This window comes from Panthera uncia (genome assembly GCF_023721935.1).
Source record: "Panthera uncia isolate 11264 chromosome C1 unlocalized genomic scaffold, Puncia_PCG_1.0 HiC_scaffold_4, whole genome shotgun sequence".
Lineage (NCBI taxonomy): Eukaryota > Metazoa > Chordata > Mammalia > Carnivora > Felidae > Panthera > Panthera uncia.
The window spans coordinates 50,155,719-50,179,371 of record NW_026057585.1 but is presented as its reverse complement, the minus strand read 5'-3'; the positions used below and the strand labels follow the sequence as shown (position 1 = coordinate 50,179,371).

The 23,653-nt window shown below is 37.0% G+C and overlaps 1 protein-coding gene and 1 pseudogene across 1 annotated transcript in view; one reads left to right on the top strand and one right to left on the bottom strand.

Annotated features, from left to right (window-relative positions):
• IL23R (interleukin 23 receptor) overlaps positions 1–23,653 on the top strand; it is a 58,862-nt gene that overhangs the window by 19,824 nt on the left and 15,385 nt on the right. The window contains exons 4-6 of the mRNA XM_049617043.1: positions 3,692–3,852; positions 8,409–8,554; positions 14,342–14,498. Of these exons, the coding sequence (XP_049473000.1) occupies positions 3,692–3,852; positions 8,409–8,554; positions 14,342–14,498 (464 nt within the window). The remainder of the gene's footprint in view (positions 1–3,691; positions 3,853–8,408; positions 8,555–14,341; positions 14,499–23,653) is intronic.
• Positions 11,867–12,216, bottom strand: LOC125913319 (60S ribosomal protein L36a-like; annotated as a pseudogene).

Genomic DNA, 23,653 nt, shown 5'->3' with positions numbered 1-23,653 from the left:
TCCCTCCAAAGTAGTAGATCTATATTAAGTTAGGTTCCACAATGCAATAAAATTAATGTAGGAATCTACAAGTAATACCAAACAGATAATAGAGATAAAGCCTAAACCATGGCCACAGCTATCAAAACAGGAACAAAAGATAAAATAAGAAAACTGGGGCACTTGGGTGGCTCAGTAGGTTAAGCATCCGATTTCACCTCAAGTCATGATCTCTCAGTTTGTAAGTTCGATCCCCACATCGGGCTCTCTGCTGTCAGCGAGGAGTCTGCTTTGGATCCTCTGTCAGCCCCCCCACCCCCACCCCACCACCCCTCTCCTGCTTGTGCACTCTTTCTCCCTCAAAAATAAATAAACATTTTAAATAAGAAAGGAATAGTTAAATAAATGCTTCACCTTCTTTGGTTGAAGGGTAACAGAGAAAAAGTTGTTAAAAACGGCAAACTGAGGACATCAGAAAGGCAACCTGCTGTTGACAACAATGAAGATACCAGCAAAAAGTGCTGATGTGCATGGAAAGATAATTCAGTTATACATATGCTATAGTTCTGTCTTAGGCAGATATCCAAATGCATCTCCCAGTGAGACTGCAGATATTCAGTAGCTGTGCACATGAAATAGTAATAGAAACCAAGGTGAGTGAGCTGAGGGAAAAGGCAAGCACCAAGAGGGTCAAGAGTTGACCCTCCCTGTGGTGGGGTTAGAGGAGTATGGAGAGCAATCCAAGTGGAGGGTTGGAGGAGAAAAGATGTCACTAAGCAGGTGTAAGAAAAAGATGTAGGTAGGCTCTCTCACCCAGAAGACAGAGTCCAGGTAGCCAAGGGAAGTTAAGAATTATAAGTAATCAAGAGGGACAGAGGCTACAAAGAGGATTCAGGACTTCACCTTGGAAAGGATGCCATTTTAGAAGAGTAGTTTCAGGGCGCCTGGGTGGATCAGTCAGTTGAGCCTCCAACTCTTGATTTTGGCTTAGGTTATGATCTACTGGTAGTAAGATTGAGCCCCAGGATGGGCTCTGCGCTAGGCATGGAGACTGCTTGGAATTCTTTCTCCCTCTCTCTCTACCCCTCTCCCACTTGCACTCTCTTTCTCTCTCTCTCTTTAAAAAAGAGAAAAGAAAAAAAAAAGAAGGGTAGTTTCATGGGAAAACTAAAGGCATAAGAAAAGGCTTAAAGAACAAGTGGAAATGGTAACTTGGATGTAGCTGCCAGAGATGTAGAAAATACAACTGAGAAGCTTAAGAAAAGGACATAAAAGGAATTGGTAGTTCAGGGTTCAAAAAATGTAAACTTAGTGAAGTCTAGTGAAAACACTTTCATGTTATGAATAGATCCAGCTATAGATAATGGTGTGTAAGTGTCTCAGGTGGCTCAATGTTTATCTCTGCAGATTTTCCTCATGAGTTCTAAACCAACTGAGAGAAACCAAAAAGCCAGCAGGTGAAATAGAAATATAATAATAGTTATGTTTAAATATTTTAAAATATATATTTAAATATTTAAATAACTTTAAATGTTTAAAATATTTTATAATATTTATTACAAATGAAGCTTGTTAATGGAGAGCATGGTTTTGGTATGTAGCAATAGTAAACTTTCTAACATTGGTCTTCCCAGACTTACTGCTCTTGCCCTCAATCACAGCTGGTATTAGACAGCTGCACATCCCCACTTGGAGACCAACTCCTCTAAATCTTACAGCTTATCAGAGAAGACCAATAAAGGTCATTTCTGTGGTCTTATGACTCCCAAGGGAAAACAAGAGAGAGGAAGGGACTGAGATGCATGTGGCCAGTTCTTCATGAGTAGAATCATGCTCACCTTCAAGAGGGATGAGTGAGCAAGGGAGGGACGAGATAGAACCAGGGAGGTTTAAGGACAGTCTCTCCTCACAGAAACAAGAGAAGAAAGGAATAAACATTTCTCAGTACTCCCCCCACCACTACCCCCAACCCTTACCCCCTAAAAATATAGTGGAGTAGAAATTTTTAACTGATTAAGTAATCTGTCTGCCCAACACGGAGCTCCAACTCATGACCCCCAGATTAAGAGTGGCATGCTCTACTGCCTGCACCAGCTAGGAGCCCCGGAAAGTTTTAACAGATATAAAAAAGAGGCTCAAACTTGCTGACAAAAGCCAGTGAAGATTAATAAAATTTAGAATTTTAGCCTTAACAGGGGTGCCTGGGTGGCTCAGTCGGTTAAGCGTCCGACTTCGGCTCAGGTCATGATCTCGCAGTCAGTGAGTTCAAGCCCCGCGTCGGGTTCTGTGCTGACAGCTCAGAGCCCGGAGCCTATTTCAGATTCTGTGTCTCCCTCTCTCTGACCCTCCCCCGTTCATGCTCTGTCTCTCTCTGTCTCAAAAATAAATAAACGTTAAAAAAAAAATTAAAAAAAAAAAAAAGAATTTTAGCCTTAACAAATAATATTTGAAATTTCACCTTAGTGAAATTTAACTTTTTTATTAAATTGGCTGATTAGAGACTGTCACACATTCAATTATAAAAACTTAGATAAACATAATTTGAAGTGATGATTCAATAGCTCTATCTCTTGGGGCACCTGAGTGGCTCAGTTTGGTTAAGCGTCCAACTCTTGATTTTGGCTCAGGTCATGATTCCAGGGTTGTGGGGTTAAGTCCCACATTGGACTCCATGCTGAGCGTAGAGCCTGCTTAAGATTCTCTCTCTCCCCTCCTCTGCCCTCTCCCCTGCTTGCACTTGCTCTCTTTCTCTCATATAAAAATTGAAAAAAACAAAAAACAAAAAAACCTCTATCTCTCCAAATTCGGTTCTACCCTCTATCTTCTCCATCCCTTTTAGCAGCAAATGACCTCCTTTATAGTTAAGTGATGGGCCACCAGATCCAGTCAGTTCTGTTTTCAAAATCCACAGGAAGTCTTTCTGATCTGGTCTGCTCTACTTCAAGTTACTGCTTGCAAATTCATGCTCCAGAGTATGAACTTGCTGAACTTTCTGGAAAATGACACACCATTTCATTTATTTGTTTTGGAACATGCTGGGGTTTTTCCTGCCTGGAAGTCTGGTCTTTCCCTACCCCATCCAGATCTTAATCCTATCTTGACCCTTCATGCCATTCTTACCCCTTACTCTAGATCTGGTAGAAATGTCTGACTCAAAGCCCCATTACTGATCTCCTACGCAATGCTCCCTCCTAGAGGGTGTTCATTTATTTCAAGCTCTGTCCAGAGTCGACTTGTGCAGAAGGCACAGTAGGCACAGTGCCCAGGGCTCATGATACTTTCAGGAGTCCATGTAAATGTTTAATTTCATTTAATATCAGAAGAAAAAAAATAAACCTTAGGTCAAAGAAAATGTTTTAATATGTAACGTTAATATATTTGCTTTTATATTGACAGTTGTAAACCATAATCTACATGAACATATATATATATATATATATATATATCCACACATATATATGCTTTTTTTTTTTTTCTTGATGGAAGAATGGGTCCATGAAGGCAAAAGGGCTTAATATCCATGAGAGTCACAGTGTGGCCCTGGGTAGCCTTGAATCTATTTTTTAAAATTTTTCAAAATGAAATCAATTTTAATTGATTTTTAAGTAAATGTATTCTGAAAGCAGGCTAAAAAAGTAGCATCAAAAAATTGAGGAGTAACTAATTCAAACCAACATAACCAGTTATCATAATCTTTTTTTTTTTTTTTAAGTTTAGAGACAGAAGAAGAGCAACAATATCTTTCGTCAAGTTATATTAACATCTCCACTGATTCATTGCAAGGTGGCAGGAAATATTTGGTTTGGGTCCAAGCTGCAAATGCATTGGGCACAGAGAAGTCAAAACAACTGCAAATTAATCTGGATGATATAGGTAAAGAATGAGAAGTAGTATGTCTTTATGAATAAACAGCTAATTTGTGTTGACGTAGTCAAATGAAGTCGAGATGTGAAAGGTGTTCCCCTGAAGTTCCTGCAGATCATGATATGGAAAACAAGAATTACTCATAATGAACCAACCCAACACAACACAAAGATAAGTACTGCTACCATTTTGTTGTATATCCTTCCAGTCTCATTTCTACATTGGTGCATGTGGTTTTACACATATTTATTGAAAACTTCTTATATTCAAGCATTGTTTTAAGAGCTAGGGAGAATAAGATAAGCAAGGTATCCACTGCCTTAAGTATCTTACAATCTATCAGGGAAGATGGAAACAAACAAGGATTATAATAAACTGTGATGAGTCTTATGTTGTGAGTACAACATACTAAAGAATTCTGCTGTATACACTATTTGGAAGTTATAGGTTTTTAAGTTAAAAAAAAACATAAAAATTGGTGAATTATGTAAACATCTCTATATTTACCAGCCAGATTTTACAAATGTTAGCATTTTTTGCTTCAGATATTTTAGGCCTTGCTTTTTAAAACTTATAAAATAAACATTCTCTTGATTTAATCTAAGATATTATTTTTAATGTATGTCTTTAGTCCCTTATTGTTAGAGATTTAGGTTGTTTTCAAATTTTCACCATTATAAACTTTACTGCCATGAACAACCTTTTGGATAAATATTTTCAAAGTAGTTTTTTGCATTTCCTTAAGATAAAGTCCAAAAGGTAATTGCCCCTGAGCTTTTTACAGCTACATCCCAGTCCTGAAGTCAAAATTTAGCCAAAGAGCACCAAGTGAATCACCCTCTATTTGGACATCCTAATGCCAGTTATTTCTGTTTTTATTAAGGATGCTTTCAGTAAGCTAACATTTATGGAGCACTTTTTTTCAGTGCTAACTACTTTTACATAAATTACCTTATTTAACCCTCATAACAACCCTATTTTGTAGAAGAGATTATGGTTTCTATTTGAGGGAACCAACGCTAGGCGGCATCAAAATTTGAGACTATGGAGCTAGGGAGCTCTAATTCCAATATCCTCAACTTCTATCTTCAGTCTTCATTTAAATGCACATTGTTATGTGTCAGACAACTTTCCTGCTGATTAATGATCTGGGGGATGTGACATCTTCTCTTGGGGTACAACATGGATATTCTTTGGGGATCACTGGGGTCTTTTACTGGAACTAATATATCAACTTCTCAACTCCTGTCTCAACTAAACTTAACTATCCCAACTAACAGGATTGGTCTAAAAGTCTGTCCTTAATGCTCTGAATATTGGATTTGAAAACAAACACTGCTGATGATGGTGATGTATTCCACTGTATTACATATTCGTGGAGTTATAGTTCTCTTGACCACGATGTACACATTTTTGTAAATTTATAGTTTGAGGTAGGCTGACATAATATGCTCCCCCCCTTTTTTTTGTAATATGCTCTTTTCTTAAAACAGGTTCCCCTCAGTGGATTAATGATGTTTAAAGGCTATCATGTATTGTATCATTTTGGCAATATCATTTTTTAGAACTAAATTATTATCAGTAGTATTACAGTTATTATTATCACTGTGAGCTGATGATCTTATTATCTTCACATTCATTTATTAAATGCCTACAATGTTCCAGACAATTAACATGCAAATCACACTTAATTCTGGAAACAATCATACATGGTACAACTGTGCCCATTTTACAGATGAAGAAAGAGATAAAACAATTTTCTCAAGTTTACATAACTAGTAAGGAGGAGAGCCAGATTTCATCTCGCTGACTTGCAGTAGTTAATCACCGCCTCACCTCCCATAAAGGGAAAATCGCATCTGGCAGCCACCTCCAAATCGAATTCCCACACTGTGAACCAGGGAGCCTCTTGTTTGGGATTGTTATTCTGCCCCCTTTAAAAAAAAAAAATCTCAAAACAGACTCTTAAAAATCAGGTAGAAAATACAGGTTGACTGTGTAGGAGGCTCCACCCAACAAAGTCACCAGATAATTAATGGATGAGCTATACTCACTTGTGACACTTTAAGAATAAGGCACTGCAAGTTAGATAAATGAAACTTTCTATGCAACTGAGGACAGAGGGCTCTCCTGAGAACAATTTTCACATAACAGCTATGGGGTTGGGCTTTAATTAAGTTAGGGAGGCTGTGCTGAAAGGCAGAGTTAATAGTGCAGTAACACTGTGCCAAAGTGACATGTGAGAGGGATACTTCAGCTTCTCCTGTAGAGAAATAAATGCCAGTACAGAAAGTGCAGTGCCTTCTGGCTGCCATTTTTTAAAATTTATTTATTTATTTTTAGAGAATGTGTATGAGCAGGGGAGGGGCAGAGGGGGGGTGGAGAGAGAATCCCAAGCAGGTTCTGCACTGTCAGCACAGAGACCGACACAGGGCTTGATCCCCGAAATCAAGAGTCGGACACTTAACCAACTGAGCCACCCAGGCACTCCCTGGCTGCCATTTTAACATTAATTCTCACATAGGTAAATTTTTTACCTTTTTGAAAATAAAATAACCATTCTGAAAATTAATTCTTGTATAGGTAAATATATGTTGTTGGAAAGATACTAAACAACTACAAATCTGGTTATTTCAATATAAGTTGAAACTAAACACATGGCATGTAGATGGATTTGACAGTTTTTAAAAATGTAAGATCTGATGGGAATGTTTGAAACCTAAGCAATGAGAGCAAACATTCAACTTTGAGTGGTGTACCAAAGTACATATTCAAGTACTTATTATATAACAGGTTTATTTGAAAAAATATGAGATCATTCAAACCTAAAGGTTTAGCCCTCTATCGCATTGACCTGCTCTGTGCTAATGATGGGGTTTTGGAGTGTGGAGATTCGCAGCTGATGGCCAAGAAAAGATTCTTGAAGACGTCTTTGGTGCAAAAAGTTGATCTTTATTAAAGCACAGGGATGAGACCTGTGGGCACAAAGAGCTGCACTGGGGTGGTAAAGAGTGACTGCTTATATACTGTGGAGTTGGGGGAGATAAAGTCACGAGGAAGTTTCTAAAAGGGATTTCCAAGCGCTAAGGACTCAGATGACTGGAGGCCTAGCTACTGTCAAGCTAGGGTTATTTTTCCCTCTACCAAAGCATTATCATTAAAATATAATGATATTTTATTATCATTATAATCACTAAGACTATCTTAAATCTGACTTGCTGTTCTATTTACATTTCTCATAGGACTAAAGACTTTTTCTTCCTCCCCAGAGTATTTCTTTCTGCAGAAGGGTCTCCGAATGCTTGTGCTACTAAACTAATGACAGGCCAGACTCAGAGATGGGAGATAAGAGTGGGCGGGTAATTTAGCCTGAGAGTGCTTTAAATGGTCCCAAGTGGTCTCAGAGCCCTGGGAATCATTTCCCTGACTACAGAACCTGTGAATACTGATACTTATTACAAGAAACTTACACTAGCGAAAGGAAATCAACTGTGAAATTCAGATGATAAAATCTTTAATTAGACTCATTTTGCTACTACTTCTTTCCTATGCTAGCTTTAGCCCAAGGATTATAAGACTGTCCTACTAAACATCAAATATTTAATTTTTATATTTCTCTATAAATCATACATCTGGGTATATAATTTTAGATAATAAGTCATTAATAATAAAACAGTGATATTCCCAAAGAATACTTTATACGCCTAGGATAAATGAAAAGGAAACTAATCATAGAGAGTATTAAGCTACAGTAATGGTCCTTAAAAACACACATACAAGGCTATTCAGTTCTTTGTTAAATAATTCGTCTAACAAAGTCATAGGTTTTCATTGTTCTGTTGTGCATATAGGAGAAATGAGAAGTACCAATGATTTTATTCTGTTCAGACACTGCAAGCATATAAGAATTAATACAGTTTAGAAATACAGAGATTCCAGTTACACCACTACTCTTAGTACAACAAAACAACTAGTAAGATAATACATGACAATAATTGGTAAAGTCTTAGAGTCTTGTGAGACTTGCTTTGTTCAAATCATAGTTTCAAGTATGGATTTATTTTAATAGAGAACAAAATAAATTAGCAATAGATTTAATTAAGATAATAAAAATATTATTGTGAAAGGTATCGATTTAATGTCTTATCAAATCAGATTCCCCTGATCTAAATTTAGAATGCAAAACTTCATTTTCCCCTAAATACATGCAGGAAGAAAGAGATACCTTCTTTATCTCTTTTTTACTCTTTTTGTTAATAAGGCCAGGCTTTGGAATTTCACTAGTTTAGGATTATAAGGGAATAGGGGGTGGAGGAAAGGTGGACTACAAAAGTCCCATTTAAAAGAAATGGAAAACAGGTTAAATAGAATTTCACTTAACAGCAGCAGTTTTCTCTTACATAATAGGTTAAAAAAGAAAAATATCATTACTTATTAATTAGATCATGACATTGTTTTTTTAGTACTTTGAGTTTTAACATGTCTATATATGGATATAAAGATTATGATTTCTCCCTAGGCAAGTTTTAAACTGCTGGGTTTTTATTTATTATTATTTTTTCTAGTGATACCTTCTGCATCCATCATTTCCAGGGCTGAGGACATAAATACGACAGTACCCAAGACCGTGATTCACTGGAATAGTCAAACAACAATAGAAAAGGTTTCCTGTGAAATGAGATATAAGTCTAAAACAAACCAAACTTGGAAGGTAAGCTAACTTTCACTGTACTTTAGCATGTAAGTAAATGAAAGAAAAGCTAACCCACAATGGACTTATGATGATCTACTTTACATGTTTTTATCTGTTTGATATTCAAACCACTATAGTTTGTTGGGTTTTTTAAAAGTAATCCCTATGCCCAATATGGGCTTGAACTCATGGCCCCAAGATTAACAGTCATGTGTTCTACCCACTGACACCCCTCAAACCACTCTAGTTTTAATATTTGTTACCATATGGTTTCAGAATGGAGAGATGTTTCCTGAAAATGTCCTCTTACCTTTTATAAGTTGCTAAATAGACAAATGTCCAACTAAGAGAGATGCATCTGTTTGGCTCCTTGTAATTCAGTGCCTCCTAGAGTAAAATTTACATCAGTGATGATGAATATAAAATGTAAGTTTTCCATGCTGAAATTTAATAAGCATCTAGGGTGGAAAAACAACTGTGGAAAAAGAAAAACTTCAGATTTATGGGTGTCTCCTTTTAAATGAAAAAATGCAACTCTAAATGGAAGATTTGTTACTACAATAGGCCTCAGTCTTATGTGAGCCTAAGGTAAAAAGTGAATATCTAAACAAACTAACCATCCTTAAATACCAATGGTAAGTTACCAACTGACTTAGGAGAGGCATAGGTACAAGGTTTGTTAATGAAATCACATGACATGATAGCACCTGTGAACATTATAATAAAAACTCAGTAATTTGAACAATGAGAGAACACTAGTATGACTGAGGGAAAAGTTCCAATTTTGGTGTATTTGAAAAGAAATGCCATTTCATATTTTCAAGTACAACAAACTTCATTTAGTCAAAATAATTAAGGCATAGAGTCTCTGGCTTTGCATAATTAAGAGTTATGTACCATGCATGAATTTATCTGCTGTCAGGGAGTAAATGATATGTATTTGGTGATTAGCATGACTCCAAAGCCTCCTATTGTTTCATTATCCTGAATATCAGCTTTGCTGTAGAGCAATGTGTTTAAAGAGTGTCAAGAAGATGAGGGTAAAACTATACTGATTTTATGACATACTTTAAAGACTGTTCTCTAAAATAAATTCATGACACAACTTGTTTATTTACCCCTGTTCATTTAAGTCAGAAATGTGATCTGAACTTTACAATTGTTTAGATTACACTTACATGTGAATCTGTGCATCATTTGGTCAATTACCAAGTGAAGATCCTGCTGGACTTGTTGACTAAATAACTGTGACATTTGTGTACATAGCAACCCTATGCTTAAAGCCTGGGACAAGCAGGATACAAACAAAACACAACTCCACAGTCAATCCTTTTGCAAATGTGGAATTTAGGTAAATTTGAAAACCCAAATGAAATCCTTAGATTAGTCTTAGATTTTGAGTCAATAGGATTTTATTCCAATAGGACACCTGGTGCCCTTTGTTTAGTGTCCTGGTCATAGGATGATGCTGATAATACAAAACTCCTTTATTTGGCATAATTAGGAGAGATTATAGGCTAGAAGAAGGTTTAGAAAATAGAAAGTAATTCTACCATCAATATCTCTGAATAGATTTTCAGAAACCAAGTGTTTTCTGGTTGAAATTCTTGTTCTCTGCTCCCCCTGCTGGTGCTACTCTACCATTGTGAGACTTGGTAACTCAGAAGCAGGCGGAAATGAAGGAGCTGAAAGAATATTTGTTATCTTATATAACCTTCATAACCATCCTTTGGGTTAGGTAAATATCTGCTCCGTTATAGAAATAAGGATGTAGAACTCGAAAGACGTCAAGCCAGGTTTTTCAAACTTAAACTGCTAGGACTCTTTTAGACTCTGTATCACTTTGGGCACCCAAAAAATATTTGAAAAATGAAAGAACAGCTTTCTATCCAAAGCCTGTATCCTATCCCTTCTATCATGCTCCCTCTGAATATAACCACTCACACAGAAAAAGGTGAATTACCATTTCTATCCAGATGACCCAAGTCCAGTCAGAAAAAGCCAGAATAAGGCTTTTATTCTCAACTTTTGCTATATCATCAATTTATCTGGATCATGCATAAAGTGTGTCTTTGCCTCTTTGTAGGGTGATAGGAAGTCAGAGGCAAGAAGAGGAGGAGATACAAAGGAATACAGATTTGATCTTCCACCTCACCTCTGCCTCCAGGAGATATTACTTGAAGGAGGTTCTTTATTTCTTTAAAAAACTTTTTTTAATGTTTTTATTTATTTTTGAGACAGAGAGAGACAGAACATGAGCAGGGGAGGGGCAGAGAGAGAGGGAGACACAGAATCCAAAGCAGGCTCCAGGGTCTGAGCTGTCAGCACAGAGCCCAATGCGGGGCTCAAACTCATGGACTGTGAGATCATGACCTGAGCTGAAGTCGGACACTCAACCAACTGAGCCACCCAGGTGCCCCAGGAGGTTCTTTATTTCAAAGTGACAGGTAGCTATGCAGGAAAGCCATGTGACTAAGAGCACAGGCTCTAGAATTCAAAGCCTGGTTCTGCCACTCTCTAGTTATGCAACCTTGGGCAAGTTCCTTATCTTCTCTGTGCCTCATTATTCCCATACCTAAAGTAGGAATAAGACAAGCCCCTACCTCATATGGTTGTGGGGATGATCAGTGTAAGAAGCTAGCCTAGATCCTGGAATAGAGTTCAAGTTCAGTAAATGCTGGCTGTTGCTACTTTTCATCTTAACTTCCAGGAAAACCATGCAACAAGTTTGGTAGAGCAAAAGAAGACCCCCTGAAGAATCAAAATTAGAGAACTGAGGTTGCTTTTCATCCCCTTTTAGCTAAGTTATTTAGACTATGAAGTATCAAAGGGAACTAGCCAATCCTTCAGGTGATCCTACAAGGCTAACACCATGTGGAGAATATTTATCTATTTATTGGTTATCTTCATGGACTATCTCTTTGGCACCTCAAACTTGTGTTATAAATTGAGCTCACAACCTTCGTCAGCAATCCTTGCCCACTTCTGTGTACTCTATCTCAGGAGCATTACCATGTTGTATATCTATTTACCTGTTTACACCTCTATTTCCCTGTCCTTTAACTACAAGCCCCTGGAAGGCAGGATGTTCCATAATAATTTCTTGTACCTCCATTGATTTTTACAATGTGTAATTCATGTAGATAACATTTTGAAACATTACCTATTAATATTGTTTGCCTTTAGTAGGTGCCCAACAATAGTGACAGAAAGGCAGGGAGGTCTTTGCTATAAGTTCAAGTAAATGGATTAATAGTGACTCATTTCTCTAATTAAGCTAGACTAGGGTATTGTTATTTTTTTTAACATAACCTCAAGATTTTACTGTCTTCATAATAAGACAAAATGTGAAACAAAGGACGGGATTACTTGTCCCTTTCTCTTATTATCCCCTCCTCGTTCAAAATGCTTGCATCTCTTGATAGCCAGAACTGTCTTAGATCTGCTGTTGGGATCAACACATTCAAGTCTCAGCACAACCTTCTTTGTAGTTTTTAGCCTTTTCCCCCAAAATCGGCTCTATCTGCCCACCATAGCATAGCCACTTTACTTCCTGTCATAACACTGCTTCCCCTGGGCATCAGAGAATTCTTGCCCTTCTTGTACTGTGCCACTTTGTGGGGTTGGTGCTTGCTAAGCTTCTTACAAAAAATTCAGTGAGTGTCAGAAACATTCACCATGTTTTTAAGAGCACTATCAGCATGGAAAGTGGCAAACTTTTATTCAAGGGCCAGACAGTAAACATTTCGGGCTTTGCAGGCCATAAGGTCTCTGACCCAACTACTCAGCTTTGCATTTGTAGTGTGAAAGCAGCCATACACAATATACAAATGAATGGACATGATAAAACTTTAATTTTGGACACTGAAATTTGAATTTCATGTAATTTCCATGCATAACAAAATATTCTTTGGATTTTCTTATAACCATTTAAAAATGTAAAAACCATTCTTAGCTCATGGAGCCCATAAAACCAAGCATTCATTCTTTTCCAGGGAAGGCTAATAGAACAGTAGACAGATAGCAAAGGGTCAAACCCTTGACCTTGAGTTTCAAAAGTGTAAATGTGGGGCACCTGGATGGCTCAGTGGGTTGAGTGTGGGACTCTTTTGATTTCAGCTCAGGTCATGATCTCACAGTTGTGAGTTCGAGCCCTGTATCGAACTCTGCACTGACAGTGTGTAGCCTGCCTGGGATTCTCTCTTCCTCTCTCTCTGCCCCTCCCTTGCTCACATGCACTCGTGTGTGCCAGCGTATGCACTAAACAAACAAACAAACAATTTCTTAAAAAAAAAGTGTAAATGCCGCTATAAGGCAGAAGACTTAGAAGAACATGTGATTAGTCAGAACTAAGTTTCTCAATCATCACCCCACTCCCTCTCCCACCAAACACTAGGTAAAGATTTACTGGGCAGCAAAACAAGGAAGTTGGAGGGAGGAGGGAGTTAGGAAGAGGAATCAAAAGAGTTTAGACAGTAGTCGGTCACCAAAAAGGGCCCCTTCACCCACGGCCTTGTCCCAGGTAGGGAGTTGGAGGGAGTGGGTATTAGAGAACTGAATAGGTTGGAGACTCTCCTTCCCTCCACCCAATAATGATCCCAGAAATTTAATGTAACCCTAAGAGGTACCTTACATTGATAGAGGTCAAGTTTGCATGCTCCCCACTTTCAGAATTGAGGCCCTAAATAGAAATGAACTGTTATAAGAAATAAAGTCCTATTTCTTGCACTTGAGATCAAACCCTCTACATAGGCACTCAATTAGGTCTACCTCTCTCAGTGTTTGTTTTAGCCTATGAAAATATCTTGAGGCATCATCTTGTGCTTACAAGACTCGAAGCAGTCACCTGGCTTGCCTCTGCCTCATGGCAGAAACAAGTCTCTTAACAGTTCTGTAAAATTCTTCCATTTCAGAATTCTGGCTGTGTTTTAGTGTATGTCTCTACTTTACAGGGACTTATCTATAAATGTAATGGCAAGAGACATACTAGAGAATAACAACTCCCTTCCAAGAGAAACAAATAGAAGCAGAGTGCATTTGAAAGTGAAACTTTTGCTACAAGTAAAATCTTTCCTGGATCCCAGGAGACCCCCAAATGTTCCGCCAATCATATTCACACAGCAGTAAATTCCAAGGGCCAAGAGTAGAGACACAGCTTATAGAAACTCTGAATGATACTTTATATGAAGCATGACAGATCCCAAGCAGATATTTTCATGAATTTTACATTTTCAGTACATTAAAGGTTTTAAAGATTTATGTTAAGATTGGGTTTTCATAGAAGAATCTCTCAGGAAGGTTGGTAGCTTGCTGGCTTTCTCTCTTTCTTTCTCTCTTTCTTTCTTTCTTTTTTAAACCTTGACATTTTCAACTTCCTCTTTCATGAGTGTTTGGTAACTCTTTCCTCCTAGTTATTGCCTAAATGCATTTCTAGACACATTTTATGGTTACCTTTCAATCATGCTTCACTTTTTCCAGTCAATCCACTTATCAGAACATACTGAAGGTATGTAAATGCCTTGGTTTCTCTCTCCCAGCTGAACCAGGTTGTTAGGGGGGTCATTTTTCATTATGTTTTATAGCAGGTCATAGTGTCCCAGAAAATGATTTGTAAGTTTAGACCTCATGTCTTTGATTATTTATGGTCATGTTTTATATAAAGTGCCCTATTCTTCTTTGTTTTCCCAGGGCCTAGAAGCGTGCCTGAAACATAATAGGTGTTCCATACATGTCTGCCTAAATGGAATAATTATTTGTTTTAAAAGCACACTGTATTGTTTCATTGTTGTTATTCATTCATTTTAGGTTAAAGAATTTGACACCAATTTTACATATGAGCAACAGTCAGAATTCTACTTGGAACCAAACACTAAGTATATATTTCAAGTGAGATGCCAAGAAACAGGTAAAAGGTACTGGCAGTCCTGGAGTTCACCCTTTTTTCATAAAACAACTGAAACAGGTGAGTGTGTTTATATATTTAATCTCTTAGGCTTTTCTTTTGACCTCTGTCTCTTTTAAATATATTTATACTTTTTCTTCTTGACTTGTATCAAATTGACAAAACTATTGTATGGCAGGTGGTGACATTGAAATTGTCATTTTGCTTTGATTTTGTTAAGGCTGACTGTAATTTAGGTAATGGTTCTCAAACATTCTTGGACATAAAAGCCAATTAAAACCACCTAGTATGCATGTTCACTGTCCCTGCTCCCAGAGGCTCTGTGTTCACAGGTCTAAGGTACTAGGGGTGGGGGGGGGGGTGCTCAAGAGTCAGCATTTCTTATAAGCAGCCTGGGACATCCTGAGGCATATAATGATCTAAGATCATTTTTTGAAACACATTATTAATAATTATGTTAAACTCAAACAACAACAACAACAAAAACAAACTTCTTACGCTGTTGGTGGGAATGCAAACTGGTGCAACCACTTTGGAAAACGGTATGGAAGTTCCTCAAAAAGTTAAAAATAGAACTACCCTATGGCCCAGCAATTGCACTACTAGGTATTTATCCAAGGATACAGGTGTGCTGTTTCGAAGGGACACATGCACCCCCATGTTTATAGCAGCACTATCAACAATAGCCCAAGTATGGAAAGAGCCCAAATGTCCATTGAGGGATAAATGGATAAAGAAGATGTGTTATATATATACAATGGAGTATTACTCAGTGATCAAAAAGAATGAAGTCTTCCATGTGCAACAACATGGATGGGTCTAGAGGGTATTATGCTAAGCTAAATCAGCCAATCAGAGAAAGACAAATATCATATGACTTTACCCATATGAGGAATTTAAGATACAAAACAGATAAACATAAGGGAAGGGAAGCAAAAATAATATAAAAACAAGGAGGGAGACAAAACATAGGAGACTCTTAAATACAGAAAACAAACTGAGGGTTGCTGGAGGGGTTGTGGAGGGGGGATGGGCTAAATGGGTAAGGGCATTAGGGAGGACACTTGTTGGGATGAGCACTGGGTATTATACATAGGGGATGAATCACTGGAATCTACTCCTGAAATTGTTATAGCACTATATGCTAACTAACTTGGATGTAAATTAAAAAATAAACAAGTAAATTAAAAAAAAAGATCTGGTGTATACACACCCTACATACATATACACACAGTGAGATATTACTCAGCCATCAAAAAAAACGAAATCTTGCCATTTGCAACAAAATGAATGGAGCTAGAGTGTATTATGCTAAGTGAAATAAGTCAGAGAAAGACAAATACTATATGATTTCAGTCATATGTGGAATTTAAGAAACAAAACAGATGAACGTACGGGAAGGGGAAAAAATAGAGAGACAAGGAAAAAAACTATAAGAGACTCTTAACAATAGAGGACAAACCAAGGGTGGACAGAGGGAGGTGGGTGGGGGATAGGCTAAATGGGTGATCGATATTAAGGAGGACAATTGTTATAAGGAGAATTAGGTATTATATGTAAGTGATGAGTCACTAAATTCTACTCTTGAAACAAATGTTACACTATATTTTAACTAACTAGAATTTAAATAAAAATTTGAAAAGAAAAAATGGATTAAAGACCTAAATGTAAGACAGGAAACCATTAAAGTCCTAAAAGAAAACTTTGGCAGAAAGCTCTTGGACATCAGCTTTCACTATATTTTTTTGGATCTGCCTATTCAGGAAAAATAGAATATTAGCTATAAAAAAAGCACAAAATCTTACCATTTACTACAACATGAATGTACTTAGGGAGTATTAAGTAAGTCAGAGAAAAAGAAATACCATATGATTTTACCTATATGTGGAACCTAATAAATCAACAACAAAAAAAGAGACATACTCATAAATACAAAAAGCAAATCGGTGGTTGCCAGAGGGGCCGGTGAAATATGTAAAGGAAATTAAGAGACACAAACTTCCAATTAAAAAGGCAACTGCACTTGGGGCACCTGAGTGGCTCAGTTGGTTACGGGTCCAACTTGGGCTCAGGTTGTGATCTCACGGTTCGTGGGTTCCAGCCCCAGGTCTTGCTCTGTGCTGACAGCTCGGAGCCTGGAGCCTGCTTTAGATTCTGTCACCCTCTGTGTGCCCCTCCCCGGCTTGCACTCTGTCTCTTGCTCTGTCTCCAAAATAAATAAACATTTAGAAAAAAAAAAAAGGTAACTACACTTAAAAAAAAAAAAAAGAGTTACATTAAACTCTTTAGGCCACTCTGATGAAAGAGAGACACAAATCAAATCATATCAATAAATATTGATTACCTACTGTACGCAAAGCAATCATAAAGTTAAAATACTTAAACATGGGATTATTTAATTCTCAGCATGATCTAGCTGACCTATTGTTTATCTTTAGATATATTCCTGCTCTTAATATTATTAGTTTAATTTTCTATCCATTACATGTCATTCAATAAAATCTTGGCCAAATAGGCTTCAATAGTAAGCAAAGTGAATCTATTACAATTATCTTAATACTCCATAATGACCACCATTAACCTCAAGATGTCTCCCTATTGTAGGTAGCTTATACCCAGACTGAATTTTTTCTTTTCAGAGCACTTAATTATAATCACAGGATTGTTAATACCATCTTTATTATAATAGAGGAGTTGGAACTGAGTTTTATGTTTTCAAAGCACTTTGGCAGACATTATAAATGTTGATTGCTGCCAAATAAGCAGAGGGAGAGAAATGGCAGACTAGCTAAACAGTTCTTTTGGCGCCCCCTAATGCCCAAATCTTAGAAATGCATTACCAAGGGAATAATTTGCAATGCAAGGGGATAATTTGAGTATCCGTTCTTTTTAAAAAGTTGGCTATTAATTTAATATTTTCTTTCTTACGTTTATATTGTTAAAAGTTCTTAGTACTTTAGGTGGCATCTTATAATAGTCAGAATTTAGTTGATAGCTCAATTTTTTTAATGAAATTTAGAAATGTCTAGCAAGATTATTCAAACTGATAACTAACATTTACTTACCATTTGCAAAGTACTACTATGTATAAGCTTGTTTGATCTTTACATCAGCCATATTTAGTAGTCTATTGGCACCATTTTACAAATGAGAATACTGAGGCATGACTTGCTAAATAGCACATTGCTAGTGGCTGGTAGCACCTAAACTAGAACAGAAGTTCATCGATTTCTTCCTTTAACCAGTTATATCAAAGTGGAGGAGCAGCTTACTAAAGTATTCTACAAGTATAGGACCACAAATGTTCTCCTTTAAAGGCAAGGGTCTTAAACATCAGATGGAAGAAAATAGAAACCACAGCAACCCTACAATAAGTATAAATGTAAAGTCTTGGTTTCCTAAGTGGGCAGTGGGGGGGGGGGGGGCACTTAAAAGGCAAAACTGCTTTTTAGAATTAAATATCCTTGAAAACTTGCATCTATCCAATTTAATATGTTAGCAGAGGAACCATAAATTTTTCTTCTAGTACAAATTTCTTCCAAGACACATTAAATGACAAACAGTGAATATGAGTTAGGAAAGTGCTAATATTAAATGTTTTGGAAAATTTATCTTTTTTTTTTTTGTTTGTAAAAGCAATGCAAATTTATTGCAATATACAACCTAGGAATAACTGCTGTTTATATTTTAATGAATTTAACACCAGTTTTTTCTTATGCACATATGTTTTATTACTGAAGTATAATTAACATACAATGATATATTAGTTTTAGGAGTGCAGCATTGATTCAATAATTCTGTACAGGATTCAGTGTTCACCACAATAAGTATAGTTACCATCTGTCATCACACAATGTTATTACAATATTATATACTATATTCCTATGCTATACTTTTCATCTCCATGACTTATTTATTTTATAACTGGAAGTTTGTACCTCTTAATTCCTTTATCTCTTTCATCCACCCACCTCCCCTCTGGCAATCACCAGTTCTTTGTATTTAAGAGGCTTTGTTTGTTTGTTTATTTGTTTTCTTTTTTATATTCTATATAAGTGAAAGCATATGATATCTGTCCTTCTATGTCATTTTTCTTAATAATTGGTGTTGTGGTATATTGTTTCATATCGTGATTTTCTTAGTTTACCTTGTTGAGTTAAAAGAAACTATTTAATGGCCACACAATGTATGGATGCACTATAATACATTTAATCATTTCCCTATTGCAACAATCTCTAGGTTATTTATTTTTTCCATTGTCAATAAACTTCTTAGAATAGCTTTTTTTTTTTTTTAATTTTTTTCAACGTTTTTTATTTATTTTTGGGACAGAGAGAGAGACAGAGCATGAACGGGGGAGGGGCAGAGAGAGAGGGAGACACAGAATCGGAAACAGGCTCCAGGCTCCGAGCCATCAGCCCAGAGCCCGACGCGGGGCTCGCACTCACGGACCGCGAGATCGTGACCTGGCTGAAGTCGGACGCTTAACCGACTGCGCCACCCAGGCGCCCCCTTAGAATAGCTTTTTATATAAACTCTCCTTATGTATTTACATTTTATTGGATCTAAGCTTAAGTACATTTTAAGATGCATGATGCAAGTTGCCAAATTGCTTTTCAATAAATCTTTAATATTAATTGTTTTTTAAAAAGATATCTAAGAAAGGACATTCACTTAGTGATTCATGAAATATTCAATTAGCCTCTACCGTGCACCAGGCACTTGCTATGTACTAGTAGAATCTCAGTAAAGAAAGGAGACAAAGATCTCTGAATTTTAGAAAAGACAGTCAATAAAAACAATGATAAAAATATAAATTACATAGCACTATAAATATCTTATCTGCTTGTAAGAATCAAACCTCACAACTGAAGTTTGAATTGCTTCACAATCGAAAATATTAAAAGATACAGTTTCTATAATACTTTAGTTAACCAACTTGTTTGATAATGAGGCTTTTTGGCCAGCCAATTTTTCCCAGTAATTAAAGGTTTACTTATTTATGAAGAAAGACAGCCCAGCCAATAATGATCCCTCCATGCAGAAATTTGCTGTTTTACTCTCTAAATTCCTCATGTGTATATCACTGAATTGATTTATCTCAAAGCAATGTGTTTTCAAAATTATGCCTAGATAGTACTGCAGATCATGCAGTGGATATGGCTTATCCTTCAGACCCCAGCATCCTCCTGTATCACTTTTCTTGGTCTTTAAAAACCTAGTCCAAAAAACCCCAAACATACCCATTTAATGTAAGAGTTAAATTATTTATTAGACTTATTCTCTTCTCCTTCCTTAGAGTATTTGGACTTTAATAGAAAAAAAGTCTTATACTAAAAAAAAAAAAAAAAAATCAACCTCAGAATATAATATTAGACTTTACCAAACACACAGGAGAAGTTTCTCTAGATTAGAAACTCATATTTTTCTACCTGGTATACATAATGTATACAAATAATATGAAATACTAATATATAATATAAATTATATATAATATAGTATAATTTATATTATACATTATAAAATATGTTATACATAAGTTATATATAAAATATATAAATATAAATAATATGAATAAATAATAGCTAACATTTATTGGATGTGTTGGGTATGTAGTAAGCATTTTACATATGAATTGTCCTTTACTTATCACTAAAGCCCTATAAAATTATTATTCCAATCGTACAGAAGAAGGAAATGAGGCCCAGGGAGATTAAGCAGTTTTGTTAAATGTTATAAAGCTGGGAACAGTAAAGCCAGGGCAGAACACATACTGTAAGTTTCTAGCACTGTAACTCTACCGGTCTCCTTCCTAAGACACCTAAGAGGGCCTTGTGTCAGCCTCCCCTCAGCCACCTAACCAAACCCTCCTCTACACATTAGCTAATAATAAAAGGATGCCAGCAAAAGTTCACTTTTAATGTAATGTTTGTTATGAAAATGCAAATACATGAGAAAGGAGGGACCCACGGATGCTATCAGCTAATTGTATACTGGCCTGAATACAAGATGTGGAAGCAGGTTTGGGTTACGGTAATGAAAATGTAACTATAAGACTCCAGGAACCAAGAGAATAAAGAATAGGATGGGGCAGTCTGAGATGAAGACAAAGTATAGGTGAAAAGGTATCTCTGTTAAAGACAGGACCACTACAGGGCAGTTCATAATGTGTTTTTCCAGCTGGTCCTGCCTGGTCCAGTAAAGTGTCTGGAAAACAGTGCTTCTTGAGTGGAGTCTGTGGACCATCTGCATTAGAAATGCTTGGGTACTAGTTTAAAATGCAAATTGCTGAGCCTCTAGCCAAGTGAAACTTCTGCAGTAAAGTGTAAGAACCACTGCTCTAGAGGTTAGACACACCCTTTAAGAGGGAGAAGTGTCATGAAAAATGGCATAGGGTGTGGGCAGGAAATGTGGACAGGAAGGGGGAGACCAAATTGCCCAAGCCATTGCCTTAGTAATAGGGGTTTGAGGGGGTCAGAAAAGGGTGGGTACATGAGAATTTCAGGACATTATCTACAGTACTATCTGGACATCTCTGCTTCTTCTTCCTGACCACCGCTTTGCTTCATGAGTTGCTTAGCACCCTAGCCCCACCTTGGCAGCCTAGGATCCCCAGAAGCACAGGATGTAGAATCGTTGTGCCTCTGCCTAGCCCCTGCCCTGCCTCTGGATATGAGGCTTCAGCTGAGGCTCTGAGAACCACTGAGGGCTGCTGAAGTTGAAGCTTCTAGACCACCAACCTGCAAAGTCACTGTAAAAATTCCTGGGGTTTTTAAGCAGTACAGAAAGAGCCCCAAAGGAGAAAAGATAATTTGTGAGTGTAGAAAACCAACACCAAAAATGTGAAAGTCAGTTCCCTAAATTCCATACTACTGATATACAAAAAGGTGAAAAGATGACTGCTAAGCCAGAGTGTTGTTCCACTCTGCTGCAAACCTATCTCTTTGCAATGAAGGAAAGGCATAGGCTCTATAATCCCTTTAATGACAAGTCAGAGGCCTGAGGGAAGGGCAGTCACATTTCATAATGATTAATTAACTTGCTTGAATTGCTACCTGAAGTAGGAAGGTTTCCCAGAGAAATCATATTCTTTTTTTTTGACAATTCTCCAGAGGAAGGCAAGTATGAGCAAGATATTAAATCACATTGTGTTTTGTTCTCACAAAACAGCATTGGTTGTTCCATTACCAATGACTCCTTAAAAATTCTCGTTAACTTTTCAGAATTTTTAGGGACCACAAGAGAAAAAAAGAAAACAAATGTTACATCAGTGGAACTAAATATAAGTGATATTAAATAGAACACAGATTAGAAGCCTACTACACAGAATTGTACTTTTCAAAAATTCCATTATTTGTATTTAGGGGTTTCTGATTCATTCATACTGAGATGGATTATAAATGTGTACATTCATGGTTACTAAACGGGTTTAAACAGACAGTGTTCCCTGAAATACTAATCAGTTTAGACTCTTAATATGGATTTATTTAATCTTCTTCATGTCCTATCCCTAATAAAGAACCAGAGTTCTGTAGAATAAAAAAAATGTATAAGAGCTTTATAATCTCTGAGGTTCACAATATCCACTAATAAAGAATACAGATTATGCTTTTCTATGAGAAAGTAATAACCTCCAGTATTAGTTTCCTATTGCTCTTTAAACAAGTTATTACAAACTTTAGCCAAATACTATGTGGCTTAAAACAATACACATTTATTATTTTTTAATTCTGGAGGTGAGAAATCCAAAATCAGTATCACTGGGGCTAATGTCAAGATATCAGCAAGGCTATATTCTTTCTGGAGGCTCTAGGAGAGAATTAGTTTCATTGCCTTTTCCAGACTTTAGAGGCCACCTACGTTTGTTGGCTTGTGGCCCCACCTTTCATCTTCAAAGCCAGAAGCATAGCATCTTCCAATCTCTTTCTCTTTGACTCTGACCCTACTGCCTTTTTGTAAGGACTCCTGTGATTTCATTGTACCCATTGCTATAATCTAGGATAATTTCCCCATCTCAAATCCCTTTTGCTATATAAATTAATCTATTCAAAGTTTCCAGGGATTGGGACATGTACACTTTTGGGGGGTAGGGAGGTCACTATTTGTCCTACCACATTTCCTCACCTAGCTACCCCACCACCTATTATTGCAATTTTTACTAGTCATTGTGATTTGGTGCCAGAAAAAGCAATCAAATAAATCCTCTCAAGCAGAAATATTAGAAAGATAGCTAGAAATCAGTAGGCAAACAGTCACAAGTAGGATACAAAGGAGAGCAGAAGCCAGAACCACAGCCAAAATTGTAGTCTGGAAGACTCTGGTGAGGACCCCATAGCTGGCACTGTGGTCACTAACACTGCCTGTCTTTTGCCCTGCCTGGACTCCCCGTGGTGCTACTGTTACCAGACCTTGCATATAGCTGCTGCTATAAATAATTTCCTGGAACTGAGTAGTGTGCCAGTGGAGAGAGAAAATCATCTGTTCAGGTAGGTTTAGGTTATCTGCTTATAGCTACTTGCTGGCAATGGGGAGAGGGAATCTTTGTTCCATTGAGGCTTCCACAGTGGGAAGCCTTTCCTGCTTCTTACCTGTTCTAGGATGCCCACAAGGAAATATGTCCTGGTGCTGAGCAAATAAAAAGTAGCAAATGTCTACTAGACTATTTAGACTCAGGAATAGGCACATGCTATGCTTGGGAGCAAAGTGGTACTTTTGAAAAATCTTAAACTACTGAGTAAGACTCAGAAGCTGCCCATTCCTACACATAAGGTTTTGTTACACTTTGACATCAGATCCACGGCTCTGTGTATTCTATGTGACTTAGGAAAATTCCCTGAGTTGGCTGCTGCTTTTCACTTTTTCCTCTTCTTCATCTTTTTCTTTAACCATATGATCACCATACATATATTTCTCACTTTCTCCTCCCTCTACATACCAAGTACTTAGAGTTTAGGAATATAAGCATGAAGATAATCCTGTGGATACGTCTAGGCACACCTTCCTATTCTTACTACACAAGGATGACATTGTAACTCATAAAATGATTCATCATTTGACTTGTTTTTCCAGATGTGGTAATGAGTTTGTTCTGACATATCACTTTCCCTGCCCTGGGCTTCTGGTGCCTATTCAATAGGTCTGGCCATCATCTTCTGCTTTGACGACTGACTGGGAATAGTGTCAAATCTTTACTTTTAGCCCAATAATGTTGAATT